Source organism: Gossypium hirsutum, chromosome A13 (assembly GCF_007990345.1).
Source record: "Gossypium hirsutum isolate 1008001.06 chromosome A13, Gossypium_hirsutum_v2.1, whole genome shotgun sequence".
Taxonomy (NCBI): Eukaryota; Viridiplantae; Streptophyta; class Magnoliopsida; order Malvales; family Malvaceae; genus Gossypium; species Gossypium hirsutum.
In genome coordinates, this window is record NC_053436.1 from 85,186,161 (window position 1) to 85,210,138 (window position 23,978).

Below are 23,978 nucleotides of genomic sequence, written 5' to 3' on the forward strand. Positions count from 1 at the left end.
GATGAATTATGAGTTTAGGGATTATGATTTAGGGTTTAGGGGTTAGGTTGGAGTTTAAGGTGTAAGGGTTTGGGGTTAAGGGTTCAGGGTTTGGTATTTATGGGATAGGGGTTAAGAGGTTCAGGGTTTAAATTAAATATTAAACGATTTCTTATATAATTGTAAAAGAGATAATATTAATTTGAATATATTAAACTTGTGATTATAGTTTAAATTATTTAAGAGATAATAGATAAACTTTATATATATTAAATGGTTTAAGATTTAATCTAAATTTTTTTTGATATATTAAAAATAATTAAATTCAAATTAATTCCTCTACACTTAATTTATTTAAGTGAAATTTAAACTTAAAATTCATTCCTTATATTTTAATTTGATTAGTTTTAGTCCCTGTATTTTTCAAATCGATCAATTTTATCTTTTGTACTTTTCAAAATTTAAAATTTTAGTCATGATCACTCAAATGATAGCAATTATATATGTTTGGTTAAATTCTGCTATTAGTCTTGGTATTGTGCGTAAAGTTGTATGTTGAGTTCATGTTATCCAATTAGATCATTCTTGGTTCTTATACTTTTCAAATTTTGAAATTTTAATTTTGACACAAATGACAACTGTTAAATCCGTAACTGGCTTTTTGTGAGTAATATGTTTGTTACATTAGATTTTAGAAATAGCAAAACTTAATGAATTTAATAGCTACCATTTAATTAATACTACAATTTCAAAATTTCAAAATTACAATGACTAAAAATAACAAAATTAAAGTAAAATGACTAAATTCACAACTTACATATAATTCAATGACTAATAGAAAAATAATAATAATTAAAAATATTTAACTTGTTTATATTTAAAAAATTAATAAATATCAAATGAAAATAACATGTATATATTTATAAAAAAAATTAAAACAATATCATTAGGTTTAAGTAAATTTATGTTAAGTATTTATAAATATGATGTGTTTTAAGTAAAATTTAATTAGAGATTTAAAAAAAAAACGCCGCAAAAAACAAAATAATTTAATGTAAACGGTATCGTTTTAATTGGAGATTTAGGGAATTAAAAAACGCCGCAAAAAAACATAATTCTTTTAACTTCGTTTTCCTTTCTGAAGTATTTTCTTTTTCTCATGCCCGACACTGCTAAAACCCCTAATTTTCTCCCCTAAAATCAGTATCCAAAAAACACCCCCAATCTCACCCCTCTGTTGCCTTTTTCAATAAAGAAACTCTCTAACAGCAACGTCTCCAAGCTCTTATCAAAGGTGCCCACGATTACTCTGGCTCCGTTGTACTTGAATGGGGCAATAGGTATTACACGGGTGAGGAAGATAAAGGGAAAAGGAAGTTGAAAACTTTGTCTGCAGTTGCGGAGTAATTCCTTGTGGGAAGAAGGAACTTCTTGCAGAACTTCATCCAGTATTCTATGCACAGTAAGTTAGGTTTTATGTTTTATGTTTTAGAATTTTTTTATTTTTTTAAAGTTTTTTCTATGTATTTTGAGGATTCTTGGAGGATTATATCCTCATGCTCATGTCTGGATATGCATCAAACACGGATACTTCTAGAAAAAATGAATAGTCAGAGCAACAAAGTGTGATAGTGCTAGATTTCCAATGTTAGCTAAAGTTTTCTGCACTTGAAAGTTCCTTTTTTCCCCTTGCTGGTTAGAAGTTGGGAAGCTTTAGGCATGAGCTATGACCAGTCATATTTGCCTTGTGAACTAGTTTCCGATGCCAAGGTGCATTAGGGTCCCAATAAAGAAAGATTAAAGAGCAATAAGTCGAGGCTTTTTTAAGTTGTTGCATAACATTTTGTTATTATTTTAAGATCTGGAAGTTTTCACACCGCTGTACAGATGTGAAGTGTTTCTCATCCGGCATCTCAAATTCCCCAAATTGAATAGAGTTTTAGTTTGCAAGTTCAAGTAAGACTTTAAACACTTGCCACGGTAGAGATAATGATATATTTGAAACATTGGACTTGCCGGGTTTTGCCAAACCTAGATATTGACTGGCTTCGCATGTTCTATCATCTTTTACTTTTGTGTGCTACAAACATGCCATGTTTGCAATTATAATTTGATCCTTCTAACATTTTAGTGCTTGTAGCCACCGTTAATTATTCTTTTGAAATGTTCAATAAAAGACTAGGCAATAAAGACTTGTTGGAAGATGGGAAAAATTACTGGAAGACGCTTTCCTCGCAACGAGCACTGCTCGGAAAAATGTTGTTTGGATTAGATATTGAGCAAACTTCTGGTTTCCATATTTTCCAATTATATCGTCATCTTCATTAAAGGAGTGGTGAGGAATATATTCTTGATAGTTTCCCTTATAGCATTATTTTATTAATAGATCCAACTTTTTTAAGCAGTCATTGACCTGCTATACAAAAAAAAAGGAAGGTTTTGAAGAATCTATTTATAACAATAATTGCTAAGCTCACTACCTTGAAGTTGAGCTAAGACATTCTCCACTTTTAATGGATGGAAATGCCTCCAATTGTGATTTTAAGTGGAGGTTGGTAATTAATAAAGTTAGGTTTTATGGTAGTATGTCATATAAATGTTTGAAAGTAGTGCATGATGAAGGCAAGGTGGCGTGCAGGGAAAGAACCAGTGGAGGGCTATAGCATCTTCTCTCTGTATTATTCTTACTCAACATTAAGAAGATAGTTGAAGTGCTGGAGAACAATGATTTATCATATAGCATTGTAGCAAATACAAGATAACAATTTCTGGCATTCACTTTTATGAAGAAGCTCTGACTAAAACATTTAGCTCCTGGATGCTTCTCCAATAACATCTTTCATTTGATCCATCTTTGTAAAAACTTCTAAACCTGAACAAGTTTTTGATTTTTCATGTTTATTACTTTTTGGAGCTGATGAAAATTATTCAATAATTAATCTCCTTCTTGTTTCTCCTTTCTCTTTTATTGAATCACTTGTTTATCCTCTGTTCTTACATTTTTTTACCACCTGCAGGTTTCTGAATTTAAAAGGAGCTTAAATACTGTAAATTTTGCATGTAATGAGGTATATCATTAATGTTGTTGATGATGGCAGTGTTTATTCGTTCTTATCATACAACTTTTGTATTGGTTATATAGGTACGAAATTCCCTTAAATTGAAGGATCTCATGAAGAAAATTCTCTATTTAGGAAATACATTGAACCAAGGAATTGCAATGGGTAAGTGACATTCAATTTCTCCTTTTGGCTTTAGTCTTTGATGTTACAATTGCAGCTTGTAAAAATATTATGCAGAGAAAATATTACTAGCTAAACCACATGTAATGTATTACTAAAACCAATTAAGGTTGGCCTGTCCAGTCCTTACATTATCTAAAAATTGGGTAATATTCAAACCGATCAAAAACTAGTTATTTATTGAACAGGTAAAAAGCCAATTATTTTTTTCCCTTTTTCTTAAATTAAAGGCCATGCCATTAAGGTAAATGCATATTATTGTTGACTATTAATTATATTAACTATTTATTTTACATTAAATTAATGTTTAAACATAAAAAAATAAAATAAGAAACAATCAAACCAACTGGTTTAACCTGTGGTCCAGTTTCTTTAACATTGGAATTTATGTCCTTTAATGTCGAACTTCTACATTTTTGTTTTTCATTTTGAATTTTTAGATGATAGTAGTGTCAATCAATTCTTTGTCCCTTGTTATGCTATTAGTTCCTTTGTTTTGCATTTTCTTTTTTTCTTTTTTTCTTTTTTTGCCAAAGCCACTTGTCCCAGATGTCATGTTTTTTTTATGTATTTCCTTAATTTTTTCTTTTCATGAGTTTTTGGCAATTCATTTGCTAACTTTTAGTACCAAACCTCAAAGCTCTTTATACACTCATGATTCCTTGACATTTCCACAACGGTGGAATCCTAGTATTTGCATTGTCCAACTAGGCAATGTCCCAAAAGTGAGTGTTGGATTGGATATTGGGCCTTGCCCATGAAAGGTTGAAACATAATGCTTCTCTTCTAGACTCGAATTAATAGTCATGATTCATTAAGTTTAAGCAAATTAGTAGTGCAACATGTTTCTGTTTAGCAAACTAGTAGTGCAAATTAATAGTTTTTCTTGATATGAGTTAACTATGGAATATTATTTTCATTTTCTCATATATATGTATTTGGTGATGCATTTATTGCAGATAATTGAGATTCTTTTCTGCAAAAGGATATTCTTAGATATGGAGTTTAGTTCCTTTAATTCCCTCTTGCTCCAGAGCCTGTGCAGTTATGTTGTTCGGCTTTTTTTGTTCTTTGCAATCCTTCTTACCTTTGATTTCTTAATTCTTACTGTTACCTCAGGCTCCAGAGTTACACCAGGAAATCATTAAGCAAGGTTTAGGTTAACAGATGCCTGGTGCTGGACCCTCTACTTCTACTTCTACCTCCAGCTCAGCAAAGGTAGTCCTTAGAGTTTCTTCCTTTTGCATTGCATTTTCACTTTTCTTTTCCCTGCTTTTGACCCTATCATGTCTCTGTGGCTTACATTCTCAAGTGCTGCTTAATTTATCATTGAGGCTTACACGAGGCTTTGTAAAGGTAAAGGTCACATGGTTATCATTTTTGTGTATGTTTTTACTTGATCGACTTTTAAATTTGTCTATAGATTCAGTGAAACAACATTTAATGTTAGATCGGTTGCTGATTTATTAAGGTTAATTTAGGGGACATGCAGTTATGCTTCCATGCAACATGTGGAAGTGCATGTAAGTTTATAAGAGCCATTATTGACATTGCAATCCTTACTTGTTTCCGTTTCATATATATTGGATTTGATCAGTTTCACAAACCTCAAAATCATGTTGTAGTAGTAAACTATAATCTGAAATGAGTGCTTTATGCGCTTCCTGCCTAATTTATTTACACTTGGAGAATGGCGATCAAATGATTTCCCCTCTTTTTTTATTCATTGAATTTTCAATTAGTTACTGCCTAATTTTAATTTACAATAGATGAGCTTTGCAATGCTATGATAACCCATTACTCCTTTGTAAATTCTAGGAAGCATTTATTCTTCGTGTGAATTTTCCCCCAAAGGCATACTATTTTCACTTAGCATTTTTATCAATATTGTTTCTGTTGTTAATTAATAGAACACCATATCCTTGGCTATAGGGTTTTGCTTGGTAGCTATGCAGCTATTTATTGAAAGTTGAAACTCATGCCTATTTTATGAATGCTTACATGCATGGCAAGCTGTTGTTAGCCTTTCTTTCTATTATGTTTGTTGCTTTGTATTAGCATTCTCTATGCTAGTTGCCCTGCAAAGTTCCAAGTTTCCATTTTTATTAAAGATGGCAATCGGGTATTTGCCCAGCAGAATTAAGCTAATTTTATGGTTCTATCTTTAATTAATGCAGGACTGAGCAATGCTTCCTTTACAGGTCAGTTTCCTGTTTCTTTGTCATGGATGGATGTATTTATTGAAATATGGGACAAAGTAACTTAATACAAAGAAATTTTACATTTGATTTTCTATGCCTTTTAGATCACCTCTAATTTTAAGATTGATTGCAAATGACTAATATTATTGTGAAATAACACTTACATAAGATAAAGTAGTAACTCTGGCTTTGGTATGCAGGATGAACTGCTTTGGTTGGAATTGCTTGATAATTAATGTTGTGGAATTTTTTTATCCGAGAGTAATTTGGATGTGAGTGTAACATTAAATGTAATAACCCTTTGCATTAACAAAAACCACTACCTTCATCTAGAAAATGATTTCATTTCAAGGTGATATTGGTGATTTTGGGTTTTATTTATGTTTTATGGCATATTCAAAGTCTGCAGTTAAGTTTACAGTGAGCCAGTTGACTGCATTTCTTTTTTCATTTTTTACAACTTTTTCTGACCAACAATTTATTTGTTACATATATGTTTTATTTTATTTTAATCTTTAATTGTATGTCACTAATGCTTAATTGTTATAATTTTTTACATAATTTTTTTTTTACTCGAGGCTAAGAAGTTAGCATCACAATATCAAAAGGAAGCGGACAAATGCAATTCGGATATGGAGACGTGCGAAGAAGGGAGAAAGCTGAAGAAGCACTGTCGGCTCAAATGAAATTAACAGCAATGTGGGAAATAAGAGCTCGTCAGAAAGGGTGGAGAGACAAGGTCGCCAAATCTAATGCACAGACACAAGGTAACCTCCAGTTTGTCTAAACCATCCACCATGGCCTGATAGGAAGAAAATTAGTAGAAAACGTATTTCTTTCATTCTTTCTTTTCCACTGTTCAGTGCTCTGCAACATTGTAGTAAACATTATATTTGATAATTTTGGATACGATATATAAGAAAAACGATTAAAATACAACATGATATGAACATCTAAATGTGTCAAAGGGATATACTGATTACCATATCTAGCAAAATATGATTTATTTCTAACATAAACTAATTCACTCCAAAACTACTCTTTATTGTAATTTCTCATCAATAACTCATGCTTCATTCTAACTATCATTTTTTTTCTTTATGGATTTTCACTAGCGATGATGATGCAAATTAATCATTATTCATTCCAATATATTTGAAGAAAGGAACATTTGTTCAGATAAAATATAGTATATATTCTCTGCTCCTATCTAATTTATCATCAATTTGCCTTCTCAACGACTGTTATTTTACCAGAATCCCCACTGATTGAATCATACCTTTGAAACATGCAAGCTATAATTTACTGTGTAAGCTGATGGAGTTACCATAATATAGCTCTTTTATGTTTTGACTGGTGGCAAATGGAACAGGAAAAACCAACTACACTAGATTGCAGTCCAAGAACAATTTGCAGAAGGCACATAATGGCTGGCTCCTACCTCTACAAATGCATATGGGAGGCATTGCAACAGCGAATAAGAATGATATTGATCAACATGCAGTTGACACCGTATGTGCTCTGAATTCGAATTCAGGTGTGAGTTTTAGATATTTTATGTGCAAAAAAGTATTAGAGTGCCTTATGTTTGTATGTTAGTTAAGCAGATTATAGTTAGAACCTGCAGTAGGATCAATTAATTAGTTGATCAAAAACTATGCCCAGTTTTGTAATAGCCTACTTGCATATTTGCATATATGTAATAATAATCTTGTGTCAACTAATTATTCTATTTTTTATTTAATTGTTTTGTTTTCAACATTTTTTTTATTTGAGTTGAAAGAAGAAAAACATGAATTGTAATTTTGACTTAGAAAAGAGAATATTCATTACCAGCTTAAATAATCAATATTGATATTTCACATGGGAATGGATATTCAAATCTTATATTTTACATGGTTATGATTTAAGTCCTTATTTCATTTAAGTAACTTCATTATAATATCTTATTTTATTGATATTTTTATATTTAATCTAGTTTTTATTATTTATTTTAATTTTGATTCTAAATTTTTATTTTTATTTTAATATTTAAGATAACTTGAGTTTTAACTTTTGAATTTTAATTGTGTTATTAATTTATTATTTTAAATTCTAAATTTAAATTCATTAATTTTTGTATTTAGTTTTAAAGTTAAAATTTTAATAGAAAATTTAATTTGATAATGAATTTTAATAGAAAATTTTTATATTTATATCATGGATATTATTCTTCTCAATATTTTGATAATGAATTTTAAATTTTTTATATTTTTCATGACCTTTATAATATTTTATAATATTTTTTTTTGAATTTCATGACATTTAGTGGCGTTTGTGAGAAAAGCGCCGCTAAAGGTCATGATCTTTAGCGGCGTTAGCAATAGTGGCGTTTTTTACGACGCTTATAAAAATGACGCAAATAGTTTTAGCGGCACTTAAAAGCCGCTAAAGGCCTAAAAAAAATGATGCTAAAAGTCAGTTTTGCTGTAGTACACCACCGTTGCCTACGCCACCACCTTTGCTGCCACCGCCACTTCCACCTTTGCCACCACCCATTTGAATGCACAAGTTATAACAATGAATGAAATCTCAAAAACTGCAATATGATGATCCAAGAAAGTGTGAATCGTTTCAATATTTATACCAGTAGTAGTGGAGTAGTCAAACTCCAATTTAATTCACCTTAGTTATTATCTTCTTGTATTAATTAAGCATGCTGTTTGCATAGATTAATGTAGCATCATTTATTGATAATTTGGTGATTTTGGCCAACTTTGGAACTACAATTTACTATTATCATGAAAAATAAATACATTCATCAGCATTGAATTTATTTGATATTTTCCATTCAATTAAATAGGATTTTATCAATTTTAAAATTACACTACTAATCAGTAATTTTTATTTTAAACAATTCAATCCACCAAGTTTTAGCATTACGATTGATGATATTAGTATGTAAGCAGTGCATTGATCCTCAAGTTCATCTCCTTAGCATTCAATTTTTTTTTTTTAATTTCTTCAATGGTTTACTGTATGCATTCATATATTCATGCTTTAATGCACAGTCTGATTAATCTCTATTTAAATATAAATATTATAATTTTGGATTAACCTCTATTTAAATTTAAATATTATAATTTTTAGTGTAAATTATTCCATAATGTTTGCTGGTCTGATTTATTATTTGTTATGATTATTATTTTAATTACTGGGATATAATACTAAACAAAAACAAAAAAAAGGAAAAAGAAAATTCACAAAATGCTATCTATAAATGTGTATGCAGTTATATATATACAAATATTACATACTAGCCCGGAGTGAGCCGACAGAAACCGAATCAGCTCGGGGCGTCAGTGATTGCGACGGCGGCATTCCGATGATCGGAAAGTGAGACTCTATCAGATAATATAATTTCAGATTAATTATTCAAAAATAATATTATTTTAATAGATTTAATATTAAATTAAAATAAATACTTATCTTAATAGTATTTTATTAAATTAATATTAAAGTGATTATCTTAATATTTAATTTAATTTAATGTTTATCTTGTAGATAAATATTCTATTAATTTAATTAGATTTAATATTTATCAAGATAAATATTAGATTAAATTTAATATTAAAGTGATGAAGTTTAATTATAGTTGAACTCTTTAACTCTCCATATATAAATAGAGTCTTGAGTGATTATTTTTCACACACTTAAATTTAAGAGAAAGTTGTAGAGACAAAATTCCCTGAAAATATTACTTCAAAAAATTTCTAGACATATTTTCTAATTTACAACTTGGCCCAAACGTTTAAAAAAATTACAAAATTACTCCATTGATAATTTTTGCGAGAAATTTTTTGATTCGAAGCGAGCCCACAATTGACAAACATGAGCTTGAAGAGTGTTATATATTTTAAGATGATTTTAATATAATTTATCTCAGTTATGATATTTGGTTTTATGGTAGAGGCAATGACACCTTCATCCCTTCATTTTCAAAACATCAACAACCATTTACAGTTGCATCAACGAATATGATTGGAAATAACTGAGGATTACTAAATCAAATTAAATAGGTTCTATCATGTTTTAATTATTTAAATCAGGCTAATAACAAAATATATACTGATAGACAAAAAAAAACAACTAAAAAACAATCATGAGATAGATAAAAATATGTTGTTATCACTCAATCGTAATTCAAATACACATCTAGTTTAAAATTTATTAACGATGGCCCTACATTCTTATCCAAAATCTTCACCACTTTATGATATAATTAATTAATAAAATTTATTGGTTTTGAAAAAAAAAAACAATTTTCTAATATACAAGTGTATTAACATAAATCATTTAAATATAAATTAAATTTTAATAAAATAAATTTACTTTTAACTTTTTCTTTCGAGCTACTTGAATACAAATATTAAATTGATCTATGTTAACATGTGGAGTGTGGATTAGAGTTGTTCATGAGTATGATCCAACTATTGTCCGATTCTAAAAAACAAGTTCAAACTCGTTTCAAGGTCAATTATGCCTGTTGATTAGTTTTATTGTTTAAAAATTAACAAAAATATTAAATATTTATATTAATATATATTTATGATTAAATTTAAATTTAAAAATATTTTTTATTATTTAAACTGAACTCAAGCCAAACATGCCCATGGACAAGTCTAATGTAAATACGTAATTTAATCTTTTTTTCCTAAATTGGTCTATTTAAATGTTTTTTATATTTTAGTAAATAGAGTTAAAATCAAATTATTATAAAAAAAGTCATCTACAGTAGAAGAAAAAAATGTATATATATAAAAAGTACATGAGAAATTAACTAAAGCACATCAAATTAAAACGGATAGGGTATAAATATATAAACACTAATTATTAACGTGGAAAAAATTCATCGCCACAATTTCTCTCACAAAAAAAAAACGATCATTTTCTTACTACAGTGAATTAAAGAAGGCAGCCCCAAATATGACGAGTGATTAAGCGCATTATAGACCCCAAGAACATTCGTCAGACTTTTTGGACCAGCACTTGGGCTAAAGAAAATGCTGAACTTATTAAAATTAACCACCAACTCATTAGTCGTGAGAATACTGTTTGTGCTTCTAAATTCTACCTCTTTGGAATCATCTGCGTACGAAAAATAGATATTGTTGGACAACCACCATAAACCTTACCTGCAGTAACAATACAAGTCCTTCCGCGCATAAAAGAAATACATATGGTAACAATGTATCACTTTGTCAAAGAAATCAGTTCCATTTCATCCCACAAGTAGGTAATATTTGTAACGCAAAGCATAATAAAATTCGTCCAAGTAGGATTAAAACCCAAAGCAAGCATAATCGCCTTTAAAAAGCATCAGCTAATATTAATTTTCATAGAAATTTCACTCGAAAATCCTTTCATTTTATAAATTAATTCAAAAGTCACTACCACAGTACTCATAATAAACCTACCTGAACCAAATGCAGACTGATTCTTAGAAACATGTGCCTATTCACCAAGGCTTTTGACGTTATCTTATAAATAACATTGTATAAAGAAATTGGGCGCAAATCTTTAAGAGACATAGGAAGGCTTACTTTTGGATTTAGCATTATAAGAGTATGTGAGAGTACTTGGGAAAGCACCCCTACTCAACCAGCTTTGACAAATTGCTATCACATCTCCTCCACTAATATTCCAAAAGCCAAATTGAGTCTATAAAGACTTGGCAACTTGTATGAATGCATCAAACAAATTTTTACCTTAAATTCATCAACATCCAATGGTGTCGTCAACATAACATTGTCCTCATCCGAAACTTTTCTCCGACCTATAACACCCTACATCCAACCCAGTTAATGAATCTAGGTGCATGACACTGCATTTTGTTGCCGAAGTAACTCAGACAATAGTGAAGCATTACATCAAATTAAGCTAAAATCAAGCAAGCTTGACATACAATTAATGAGCAATCGAAATGTAAAAACCAAGTAAGAGATGTTAATGGGACCCATATGCAAAAGTTTGGGGTTAGGGTTGGTAAAAGAGGGACTATGTTACGAACCTTGAGTCAAATTATCAATATGTAGGGAAATATGTTGAGCCAATGAGACCATGCCTCGCAATGTATGTAGACATGCCTCTCTTGCATCCAATTTTTGCTTTAAAGTTTCATGTCTCAAGACAAGGGTATCATGTCTTGAGACAATGTCCCCTATGTCTTGAGATAATACCTTATGCCTTAAGGCACTAGACTGAATATTAGTAAGCAAGTTAATTACAACATAAACCCATGCATATACTATAACACCCCACACCCGACCCCGTCTCTGGATTCGAATATATAATGTTTATCTGGATCCAGTTGAGTGGGGTGTAGCCACACAGCCCCTGTTAGTAGAAATCTCCGATAAGGAAATCTCAAACACACGAACGGAACTCGAACAGACGAATTAATAGGACAAGGCTCCAAGGCGTGTATCAAACCACTATCTTTAATGTTATATTTCCCCCCACCCATCTTCGGTGTGCAAACGAGTTTCAAGCAAATTAATCTTGAGGATACAATGAAGCCAATGACTATTTGCGTTTTGCACTAACGAGAATAACCCACTACACACTGAGTAATGTATGACAAGAAACTCAATTTCTATAAAGGATTTTTGCAGTAATACTTTATAGAATATTTAATAATTTTAGAAAATGAAGGAATGAAAGAAAGAATATTAAAATTTGTTGGTATGATTTCCAAATGAAATCTCATTCCTATTTATAGGAATTTTCATGTCTCTTCATAAAGATATCTTTCATCAATGTGTCTTTCTGAATAATAATGTCTTTAAAATAAACACATAATTATTCATTTAATTATAACTATTCAAATAATATTATTTAAATAGTTATAATTTTTTTTCAAAAAAATCAAATAATATAACTTTTTGATTAATTACACTCATTCATTTCTAATTATTGGAACACTATAAATATTTGAAAATATTCCAACAATCTCCCCCCATTTTCAAAATATTTTAGATTTTGATATTCTTGGAAATCAATTTGCATAAATGAAGGTATCTTACGATTGAACCTTCACTTAGTGAAAACATGTTAAAGTTAATCGAAATTGTATGGTAGACTAACCTTTGAACCAACTATTTCATTTGATTAACTGAACACATCTCACACAATGATTTCAACATCTGTCAATACATAACTATGTCTTAATCCAATGTGCCTAGACTTTCCATTATATACTTGGCTATATGCCTTTGCAAGAGTAGCCTTACTGTCACAATGGATAGAAATAGGTGAAATTGGCTTAGGCCATAAAGGTACATCATAAAGCAAATTTCTTAACCATTCTGCTTCTTTAGATGTAGCGACTAATGCAATAAATTCTGCTACCATGTTGGAATCAGTAATACATGTTTGTTTCTTGGAACCCCAAGAAATGACTCCTCCACCAAGAATGAAAATCCATCCATTAGTAGATACATGATCTTCGAAACTTGTAATCCAACTAGCATCCAAATACCTTTCTAAAACTGGAGGATATCTATTATAACACAAACCATAGTTAATAGTTTTCTTTAAGTACCTAAGTACTTTATTCAAAACTTGCCAATGCAAACTACTTGTATTACTTGTGTACCTACTCAATTTCCCAACAGCATATGCAATATCTGGTCTTGTACAAGTCATTATGTACATAAGACAACCAATTGACTTGCATATTTCAATTGATCAATTTTCCTACCAGCATTAGATACTAATTTTATTTGAGGATCCATGGGTGTAGATGCTGGTATACAGTTGAAAAGATCAAACTTTTTAAGCACATTTTCTATGTAATGTGATTATGATAAAGCTATAGTGCTTTCATCTCAGGTTATTTTAATCCAAAAAATAACATCTGCTACACCCATATCCTTCATAGCAAAGTTGTTTGACAAATTTTTTTTTGTGTTTTCTATTTGTTCCAAATCCGTGCCAAAAATGAGCATGTCATCTACATATAAGCAAATTATGACACATTTTCCATTTTCAAATTTGCTATATATACACTTATCGGATTCATTTATTTTATAGCTATTAGCTAAAACAACATTGTCACACTTTTGGTGCCATTGTTTTGGTGCTTGTTTAAGTCCATATAAATATTTAACAAGCTTACATATCTTATGCTCTTATCCTGGAACAACAAATCCTTCCGGTTGTTCCATGTACACTTCCTCTTCCAATTCACCAAAATACAGTTTTAACATCCATTTGGTGAACAACTAAATTATATATAGAGGTAAGTGATATTAAGAGTCTAATTGTAGAAATTCGTGCTACTGAAGCATAGGTATCAAAGTAATCAATACCTTATTTTTGTGTAAAACCTTTGGCTACCAACCTTGCTTTAAACTTATCAATGGTTCCATCGACCTTCATTTTCTTTTTTGAAGATCCATTTACAACCTATTGGTTTGGAACCCAGTGAAAGATCAACTAAGATCCAAGTTTGATTTTCCATTATTGAATCCATCTCATCTTTTATTACTTCTTTCCAAAAAGCAAAGTCTTGAGATTTCATTGCCTCTTCAAATGTAATAGGATCAGATTCTGTATTATAACAATAAGGTATCTTATTGCATATACTTTCACCTTTTCCTTCTACAAGAAACATAATGAAATCTGATCCAAAATCTTTGACCTTTTTAATCTTCTTACTTCTTCTTAATTCTTGACAAGATTTATCCTTATTATCAATTTGTTCCAATGGAATCTCATTCTCATTTGAAGAATGAATCAATTGTTGTAGCTGTAATTGTCTTGATATAAAATTAAATCTATTTTCATCAAAAATAGCATCCCTTGATTCAATAACAATATTAATTAAAATTGAATCATTTGGTTCAATTACCATGAACCTATATGCCTTGCTATTATGTGCATATCCTATAAATATGCATTCAATTCCTCTTTCACCTAACTTTTTACGTTTAGGTGTTGGAACTTTGACAATAGCTCTACAACCCCAAACCTTTAAATAATTAAGGTTTGGTTTCCTTTTGTTCCATTATTCATAAGGGGTTATTTTAGTTTCCTCATTAGGAACTCTATTCAATATATGACAAGATGTTAGAACAGCTTCTCCCCAAAAACCTTATCCAAGACCTGACTATGATAATATTGAATTTACCATTTCAATCAAGACTCTATTTTTCCTTTTAGCTACACCATTTTGTTGTGGTGTGTAAGGGGATGAAACTTGATGGACAATCTCAGTGGATTCAAAATAACTTGGATTATAGTATTCTCCACCTCTATCTAATCTTAAGCACTTGATAAATGATTCACACTGAAGTTCAACTTCAGATTTATAAACTTTAAATTTATTAAGCGCTTCATTTTTTGAATGCAATAAATATACATAAAAATATCTAGAACAATCATCAATAAAAGTAACAAAATATTTCTTTCCACCTAATATAGGAGTATTATGCCTGTCACATAAATCACTATGTATCAAATTAAGCAATTTTGTTTTTCTTTTAACCTTAGGGAAAGGGTTTCTTGTAATTTTAGTCAACATACATGTATTGCATTTTTCAATATTATTATTAAAAACAAGAATTAAATCTAACTTATACATGTCATTCAATTTCCTATAATTCAAATGACCTAATCTATAATGCCATAAACAAAAAGATTCAACCATATAAGTAGAAATAGTATTTTTATTCTTATTAATAATATTTAGTTTGAACCTACTCTCATACATATACCCTTTCCCTACAAAAATTCCCCCCTTAGACAAAATAAACTTATCTGTCTCAAAAACAAGTTTGAAACCAAGCTTATTTAACAGACTTCTAGACACTAAATTCTTTCTAATTTCTGGTACATAATATACATCATTTAAGGTTAAAACCTTTCCAGAAGTGAATTGTAGTTCAACAGACCCTTTGCCTTTGATTGCTGCGGTGGAAGAATTTCTCATGTACAAGAAATTGTCATTTTCACATTATGTGAACTTTGTGAACATGCTTTTGTCTTTGCACACATGTTTGGTTGCTCCAGTATCAATCCACCATGTATTATCATCTTGTGCCATATTAATTTCAGATATCATTGAACGAACTTTTCATTATTATCAGCCTTAGAAGATGATTTCTTCTTTAAAAATCGATATTCATTCTTGAAATGTCCCGGCTTACCACAATGATAGCATAGACCCTTTTGTTTCTTTTTGAACTTAGGTGCTCTATCAGTCTATTTGAACTTTCTCTTGAATGGTTTAGTAGTCTATACTTCCTCCGTAACATGCACTTTGGCATTTTCAGAATTTAGATTCTGATCTTGCTTTCGATATTCTTCTTCAATACAAAGATGATTTTTCAAAGCCTTAAGAGATATTTCCTCTTTCTTATGTTTTAAACTTCTTTTAAAGTCTTTCCAATATGGAGGAAGTTTGTCTATTATGAAGGATACAACAATCATTTCATCCATTTTCATATCATATTTCTTGAATTGATTCAGCATCTTTTCAATATCATGGAATTGTTCCATAACAGAACGACCATCAACCATTTGATAATGATTGAAATGACTGACAAGAAATTTCTTACTTGTAACATCTTCAGTCATGTATCTTGTCTCCAATTTGTCCCATAATTCTTTAGCGGTGACCTCATTTTGGTAGGTGTCGAACAAACTATCAGAAAAACCATTCAATATGTGGCCCATGCACATGTAATCAGCATTGTCCCATTTTTGTCTTTCTCGGGTTGCAGCAACAGATTCATTTTTAGTCTCGTCAGGTCTTGGAGTATCCAAAACATAAACAATCTTCAAAGTTGATAATAAAAAGTGCATCTTTTTCTGCCATCATCGAAAATTTCCTCCATCAAACCAATCAAGTTTGACAAAAATTGGAAGCCAACTCCCTTAATATTCCACTTTCATGAGTTGTGGTAGTCATCATGAATTTTAACCTTAAAATTGTTAGTACAAATCTCCGATAAGGAAAATCTCGAACACACGAACGGAACTCGAACAGAAGAATAAACAGGACAAGGCTCCAAGGTGTGTATTAAACCACTATCTTTAAGGTTATATTCGCCCTCACCTATCTTCGGTGTGCAAACGAGTTTCAAGAAAATTAACCTCGAGGATACAATGAAGCCAATGACTATTTGTGTTTTGCACTGACGAGAATAGCCCACTACACACTGAGTAATGTATGACAAGAAACTCAATTTCTATAAAGGATTTTTGCAGTAATACTTTATAGAATAATCTAATAATATTAGAAAATGAAGGAAGGAAAGAAAGAATATTATAATTTGTTGGTATGATTTCCAAATGAAATCTCATTCCTGTTTATAGGAATTTTCATGTCTCTTCATAGAGACATCTTTCATCATAGATGTCTTTCTGAATAATAATGTCTTTAAAATAAACACATAACTATTCATTTAATTATAACTATTCAAATAATATTATTTAAATAGTATAATTCTTTTTCAAAAAATTAAATAATATAACTTTGTGATTAATTACACCCATGCATTTATAGTTATTGGAATACTATAAATATTTGAAAATTTCCAACAATCCCTTATGTCGCCTCGAAATTGCCAATAATTGAGTAGAGAAAAAAAAAACTCAACACTCCCTTACTCACTCCAGCAAAGTCAACACTCCTAAAGTCATATGCTTACAAATAACACATGTAGTGGTGAGTGCTCACAAATCCTATGGCATGCCATATATATCCAATGGATCCACAATGCAATGTTGCCAATATAACCAAACACACCGGGCATAAACACTGATATTTAAACACTTAATTCAGGATGTAAAAATTTAATATAAAGCATGTCACTTAGCAATTTTAATATAAACATAGATAAACTCAATAAGTGTCTTTATCTATAGATCTAAACCAACTATAAAATCATCATCAAGTGCTGTAATATACAGTAATCCATGCTCCAATTATTAATCAATACAATTTAAATCAACCATATCAAACACTCTATTCACTTTTTCCATAAATCATTTACAAATATGTTTCCATAAAATTAAAATCAATTTTGAAATCTAAACCATTTGAGATACAATTGAATCACTAGAAACACAATTCAAACCTCAACTCAAAATGTAAATAGGCATGTTTAGAAAATGCCTTTAAAAACCACTCATATTCACATTTTGCTTCTCAAGCCAAAGTGTATCAAGTAGCTATTTGGACCTTAATTCTGATTAACAGTGGCCCCTCCTTGATGTGGATCTTAAACAGAGGTAAAATACATGTTACAGTTTATCATTAACAACAAGAAAATTGAAAAATCATAAACTACATAGATCTGAAACGCCTCTCTAATCTACCTTACTGAAAACTCACGATCTAGTCGAAACACAAATTTCAGCCTCCAAGTGACCTTCTCTGCACCAAAAATCATTTCTAAACATCATTCCTAATCTATCAATACAAAACTTAAATATCAATTTCACCAAACAAACTGTTTCATAATTTTCCAGAAAATCAACTCATTTTCTTAGTTAAAAAAAGAAATTTGTCAAAATTGATCAACCAAACGAGTTCGATCTTTTATTTATGATAAAAAATCTCTTAATAAACATGATTTGAGCTTAAATATCCATTTAAACTTGGATTTTAACTCAAAACCATGAATTCACCATTAATGAATCTCATGTTCAAAAGCTAAAAGATCAAGATTTGAAAAACAATTTTAATCAATTTAAATAATAAATAATGATTAAAAATAACCTTAGAATGAATTTAGAGTTGAGAAAATACCTTCAATCGATCTAGAATCACCAATATTGAAGATTGGATCAAGATCTTTGAAGAACTAGAATGAGTTGTTTTCCCAACTTTAGAAATATTTTCTGGAGAATTTTGAAAGAATAAAGATGAGATCTAATATTTGATATGTGGACTTTGTAAATAAAAAAAAATGAGAGAAAATGCTTAGAAATTGGGTGAGAATTGTGTGTGAAGTGAGGAGGTTGCAACATTTTTGAACCGAAGAACCACCACCTGATTTCCAAAATTTGGGGAAATTGCCATCAAGCCACTCCCACAATTCCCTTGTTTTACTAAATAATCCTCTCCGTCCAAAATTCCAAAAATATGAATAATTTGACATAGAACCACTCAAATATTTCTCTTATTTTGAAAAATGGTCCTATGTAATTAATATTTTAAATTCTCTCAATTAAACTCCCCATTTTAATTTATTTTTCAATTCTAATTTGACCCAAAATATTTAGTTTACCCAAAGATTATTTATTTTTCTAAAATATTTTTATTTTTCGGAAAATTATTTTTTGATTTTTAAATGAAATTAAGCTAACTAACTTATAATAAAAAAATTTACTAATAAACCCGATTAACTTTTATTTCACTCGGAACCAAGTAAACTTACCCAAAACTACTAGACCTATTTTTAGGGCCTTACATTGCCAAAACAACTCAAGCTATCTTATTTCATAAACACAAAATTTAGTTCATAATTATCAATCAATTCAATTTAAACATCAATCATGCTCACACATATGCATTCGTAATGTTTAGGATTCAGTTCATCATATTACGGGGTTATGCAGGGTTAAACTTAGAGTTAAGATTCAAATCCAACTCAATTGTCAAATTTCAATGTAGTGTCTCGAGACAGGTCTTATTTTATTTTTGAAAATTTTAACTTCGATGTCAATATGTGTCGAGACATTAGTGTCTTGAGACCAACCTTCCTGTTCTTTTATTTTAACTTCGATGTTTGGATGTCTCGAGGCGAAGAGTTATTGTCTCGAGACTTGAAACAATGTAAAACTAATTTAGTTTTGATGTATTCTTGTCTCAAAGCAGAGACCACTCTATTTCGGGACATAAATGAGGTTATCTCGAGAGTAACTTGATAAGTATTAAAATATCAAAGATTGAGAAATGAAAGAAAGCATTGAAGGATAGATTTGATGAAAAATGTAAGGAAAGAGATAGACGAAGTTGTCCAGGATGGTTAGATCATACGAGAAAGAGAACATGATACTAATACCATCAACTAAGCCACTTACCCCTTATATTTTCTATAAAAGAAATAGTTAGAATTATATATCGAACTTTTTCAACTATTTTATTAAAAAATATATTTTTATAAATTATTATAATTATTTAAATATTTTTATAATTTTATGAGTTTTTAAATTCTTTATAATTTTTATTTTTAAATTTTTTAACTTCTTAATTAATTATTGGTGTGACATATAAAATAAAATAATATCACGTCAATGTGACATCCACGTCAACAAATTAACAACATTGTTAACTTTCCATTTAATTTTGACCAAATTGACATCATAATAGTTCGATGGAGCAGGAAAAAAAAGAGATTAAGACGAACTTTTTATAGTTTAAGAGTAAAAAAAAAGTAAATTTACCAATATTTAATAGAACAAGCCCTTGAAATATCTCTGAATCTTTTACATCAATTTGAGTCCTTCAATTCACAAAATTCAGCCTTTTCACTGTTATATTTAGTAATTGACAGTTAAATCCTAACCTGATATGATTGTTAACATTTATTCAATTAGAATTAATCATCACGATGCTAACATGACAATACCCTATTAACAATGATTGTTGACATGACAATACCACATAAAAAAATTCAAAAAATAAATGAAAATAAATAAAGAAATAATGAATTATTAAAAAATTAAGTCCAAAATAAACCTAATCAAACTAATGCTCAATTTCATTTCAATATGAATATATCCATTTGTTGGTTTAGGTTGATTTTGACATTGTTTTTAAGATCATAATCTTTTTGAAAATTATTAAGTTGAAAAATATTTTAAAATTATATATAATATTACTTTTCTTACTATTTCACAAATATCCTTTTTTTTTAAAATAAGTTTTTAAAGTTGTTGCTGTTGGTTCTTTTTGAAATCTAATGCGGGTCATTTTCAACCACTGTAAACTTTCAATGCAAGATGTAAAATTGCAATTTTGAAACATACACTTGTTATTATGGTCAAACATATGCATAAAAAGTGAGATATATAATAAATTTGTTTAAGACATCCTGGAATTCATTAATAAACTTCATATTCCCATTACAATCCTAGCCCGTTTTCCAGTGTACTCTAAAACCACAAATTGCACAAAATTGGTAAAGAATTACATGTAGTCAGGATTTCATCTTCTCAAATACAGCAATAATGAAACCATTAACAGAGATTAGGTTCACCTCTTGGTTCTTTTAAAGGGTTTGGTTACACTTAATAAGGTCGAAACTTCCGAGCAGCTCTCAACTGTTGAATCCGCTTTTTATCCTGCTCAAATTTGCTCTGGAGTATCATAAGTTCTGCAACGGAAAATTTATGTAAATCATTCATGTCACCCTCATATTTAAAAAAAAAAATCACTTCTACATGCTACCAAACATGCATATGTAACAAGAACATTCTTGCATCATAGAGATTGCTGGAAGCATAGCAATAAAGAAAAGGTCATTTGTGGTTTCGGATCCTCCCCAGTTCTATCCAATATAAATATAAATTTAATCACTATCAAGAGAGTATTACTTTCAAATTAATAAATAGGTCCTACACATGTGAACAATGATTATTAGTATATCAAAGAATAATGGGAAAAAATAACTGACAATCTCAACTCTATTCTGAGCTGCATTAACTTGTTTAATAGATGGGAGATTGCTAAAGCAAAGTTAACGACTTGATTAGTGATTCTCCTTTCTCACTGTCGCTTGATTAGAGCCCTACTAGTGCTTGGCTGCTTGCAAGTACCCATCAATGTTCTCTTGCCAGCTATGTTATTCTAATTCAGATATGAGTGTTAGATACGAGTATGTGTTCAACACAGATATGGTTCCCTGGCACAAATAATATTTGACCAACGATAATATTGTGAATTCATTAAGCTGAAAAGAAAACTGTAAAAATAAGTGCAACAAGAAGCAGTAATCCTAACATCAATATCCTGCAACATTATTAATCACAGCTTAAGAACCCCCTCTCCCCCCCCCAAAAAAAAAAAGTCACAATAAACTCAATGGTGACATCTTGGTAAAATAAAAAAGATAGATAACATCAAATATATTCATACCACTCCTCTGGGCTTCTCTTTTTTGAAAGCGGTAGAAATCAAAGACCTCTTTGCTCTTCTTCTTAGCTAATTTCTCCTCCACAGCAGCCTGGGAAACAGAGCCTACTGTAGTTCCACTTTCAGTGTCTGTGGTCTTTTTCCTTCCTTTATGATGTTCAACAAGTATCCATCCCCCTTCTGTAAGACGAGCTTCTTTTTCTTTTCTTTCCTATATTACCACAAGGACCAAAATAATAAATAACAAGCAACTGCAACTTCGTTTAGGAAAAAGGGGCAGGGGAGAGAAGAGCATTTATTTGTCAAGGGTGTGGTGAGCAATACAGGCATTAAAGCCCTTATTCATGAGGCAAGACGCTAAAATATGCTTGGGTACCTATGCACGTACCAGTGCATACAGAATAAGCTAAAGATGTATACTTACAACAATCCAATAAAACAAGCAAAATTTCCTTTCTTTTGTTAGCCTATATGCGTGATTCTCTAAAAGTCTCATGTTTATTGTTGGCTATTCAAACATCAAGAGGTAGAGTTCGATGCTGTCTCCCTATAGTTCTATTATTACTATTACAGGTACAGTTAATGGGAAAAAAAATTAAAATTAAGATAATCTCAATTATACAGCCTTTTATTTATGTACCTTTCATCTACTGCCTTATAAAGAGGCACCTTGGCACACCAAGATCATACCTGATCAAATATGCCTTATAAAGAGTTTGAAGTGCATTTTTGTTGTCTAAAACTAAGGTGAACTCCTTAACAAAACCAGTGGTCTTATGATTCAATACGGGTTCCAAGAAGAAAAATACCTGTTCAAGTTTTGCCTCGTGCTCAATTATAAACTCGTCAATCCTTTGTTGCAGTACCTTCAAGCCAGGCCTACTTCGGTGGTAGTCTGTAAGCCATTCTGCAGTTTAAGAAAACTTGTCCATCAACTGTCTATAGAATGAAAAACTTGTCTATCAACCAACAACCTTAACATAAACAATAAAACTAAAACCCAGAAAAGAAAAGGCATGCTAATTCATATTAAAAAAAAAAAAGAAACTGATTTTAGCTACAAGTTCGACAATTTCTATACCAAGTACGGTGACGCAAATCCTAAACAAAAGTGGAAATAAAGACTTAAACTAATAAGTTTTAGAGCAAAATTAAAAAAAAAATATATGCCTCAATGTGACGGAAAACAATATTGCTGCAGAAGTTTCTCTCTACTATAATACCAAAAGCTTAAAATATTTAAGGGAAAGTCACCAGTTTCATACTTTTCATGCCTTTTGAGCAGTCGTCATCTCCCGAAGGTATTTCATAAACTTCATCCTGATTAGCTCCTTTACTCGTTTCCAACAATTGCCCCTTTGATTTCTTTTTTCTGTCTTTTCTAAATTTTTCTACAAGAAAAAAAACCCAAAAATGATTATATAACATCAAAGCGCAATTCAAACAATAGAGTTTATGAAATTTTAAATAAACCAAACAAAACCAATCACTCATTTACAACTTTTTAGTCTTGCTTTCAGAATATATCAAACCATGGAGTCTGCAATTGCAATGTCAGAGTTGATGAAATTTTAAATAAACCCAACAAAACCAACCACTTATTTACTACATTAGTCTTCCATCCAGTAGTATCAACCATGGAATCAGCAAATACAATATTATAGTTCACGAAATTTTAAATAAACCAAGCAAACCCATCACTTATTCACAACTTTTAGTCTTTCTTTCAGAATGTATCGGCCATGTAGTCTGCAATGTGAGTGGACGAAATTATAAACAAACAAAAAAAAATCAATTATTTACAAGTGGCAACTTTTAATCTTGCTTTAAGAAGTATCAGCCATGGAGTCTTTGATCTTCCTCTCACCATTTAAATATATATATTTTAAAAATAAAGTCTCACCTTGAAGATGAACTTCATTCCCGTCAACAGGCTTATCAACAATTCCAACGCTAGGATTGATTTTCTCTTTGCTTTTTCTTTTCTTCTTGCTTAATTTATCCTTTTTCTTCCCTTGTTTTGTTGCAACTAAATTCTCCGCTGAAACCAACGGCACACAAAGCAAACCCATTGCAACAGAGTTAATTGCATATCATTTGAAGACAAATCAGTAGAAAAAAAAGTTCCATTGATATTCACTCATTTGAGCAGCTTCGGCAACACAAACAGCATTAGCCTTGTCTTTACTGGTCTTCTTCTTCATGGTACTTCTTCAAATAATCAACTCTATTCCGGGCTTAAAAATTGCTACTACAATGGTGAAAGAAGATAAAGAGAGTAGAAAAACGGGATAGAGCTCAAAATAGCTGCGACAATGGTGAAGAAGAAGGTAGAAATAGCAGAGAAAAGGGTATCTTTCTAATTCTCCATTAGGGCAATAAGCTAAGAGTTGGGCTTTTTATTTGGGTTTAGATAGTTCAAAACTA

The 23,978-nt window shown here is 30.4% G+C and overlaps 2 protein-coding genes and 1 long non-coding RNA gene across 48 annotated transcripts; 1 reads left to right on the forward strand and 2 right to left on the reverse strand.

Annotated features, from left to right (window-relative positions):
- The first annotated feature begins 1,077 nt into the window (after nucleotides 1-1,077).
- Nucleotides 1,078-7,142, forward strand: LOC107895092 (uncharacterized). Of its 46 annotated transcripts, XR_005908074.1 has the most exons (9): nucleotides 1,084-1,441; nucleotides 2,997-3,047; nucleotides 3,122-3,203; nucleotides 4,341-4,439; nucleotides 4,534-4,577; nucleotides 4,693-4,744; nucleotides 5,399-5,422; nucleotides 6,001-6,189; nucleotides 6,795-7,142. XR_005908074.1 is itself a non-coding variant. In XM_016820308.2 (5 exons), the coding sequence occupies exons 3-5, from the start codon at nucleotides 5,374-5,376 to the stop codon at nucleotides 7,019-7,021; spliced, it is 459 nt and encodes a 152-aa protein (XP_016675797.1). In that variant the 5' UTR covers nucleotides 1,084-1,441; nucleotides 3,122-3,203; nucleotides 4,341-5,373; the 3' UTR covers nucleotides 7,022-7,142. The 46 variants fall into 46 exon arrangements, 6 of the variants coding, with proteins under 6 accessions (XP_016675797.1, XP_016675798.1, XP_040941996.1 ...); XR_005908062.1 differs by adding exons at nucleotides 2,157-2,314; nucleotides 2,618-2,835 and having other exon boundaries at nucleotides 4,341-5,422; nucleotides 6,007-6,189; XR_005908054.1 differs by lacking the exons at nucleotides 4,534-4,577; nucleotides 4,693-4,744 and adding exons at nucleotides 2,157-2,314; nucleotides 2,618-2,835 and having other exon boundaries at nucleotides 5,399-6,189.
- Nucleotides 7,143-17,307: 10,165 nt separating this feature from the next.
- Nucleotides 17,308-18,391, reverse strand: LOC121212722 (uncharacterized). The gene is made up of 2 exons (XR_005908075.1): nucleotides 18,222-18,391; nucleotides 17,308-17,846 (listed from the first exon to the last, which is right to left on the reverse strand). It is a non-coding gene; the product is annotated as an uncharacterized lncRNA (long non-coding RNA).
- A 2,105-nt stretch (nucleotides 18,392-20,496) lies between these two features.
- On the reverse strand, nucleotides 20,497-23,895 carry LOC107895090 (ribosomal RNA-processing protein 7 homolog A). Its single transcript, XM_016820307.2, has 6 exons — nucleotides 23,692-23,895; nucleotides 23,455-23,592; nucleotides 22,817-22,942; nucleotides 22,361-22,458; nucleotides 21,555-21,762; nucleotides 20,497-20,793 (listed from the first exon to the last, which is right to left on the reverse strand). The coding sequence occupies exons 1-6, from the start codon at nucleotides 23,753-23,755 to the stop codon at nucleotides 20,708-20,710; spliced, it is 720 nt and encodes a 239-aa protein (XP_016675796.1). The 5' UTR covers nucleotides 23,756-23,895; the 3' UTR covers nucleotides 20,497-20,707.
- Nucleotides 23,896-23,978: the final 83 nt, after the last annotated feature.

Excerpts from the sequence above, each read along its gene's own strand:
- LOC107895092 (XM_016820308.2), top strand. The coding sequence starts at position 5,374 with ATGGTTCTATCTTTAATTAATGCAGGACTGAGCAATGCTTCCTTTACA. Across the intron at positions 5,423-6,006 it reads GAGCAATGCTTCCTTTACAG|AAGTTAGCATCACAATATCA; the intron begins GTCAGTTTCCTG and ends CTCGAGGCTAAG. Across the intron at positions 6,190-6,794 it reads ATCTAATGCACAGACACAAG|GAAAAACCAACTACACTAGA; the intron begins GTAACCTCCAGT and ends CAAATGGAACAG.
- LOC107895090 (XM_016820307.2), bottom strand. The coding sequence starts at position 23,755 with ATGAAGAAGAAGACCAGTAAAGACAAGGCTAATGCTGTTTGTGTTGCC. Across the intron at positions 23,593-23,691 it reads TGCCGAAGCTGCTCAAATGA|CGGAGAATTTAGTTGCAACA; the intron begins GTGAATATCAAT and ends CGTTGGTTTCAG. Across the intron at positions 22,459-22,816 it reads CTGCTCAAAAGGCATGAAAA|AATGGCTTACAGACTACCAC; the intron begins GTATGAAACTGG and ends CTTAAACTGCAG.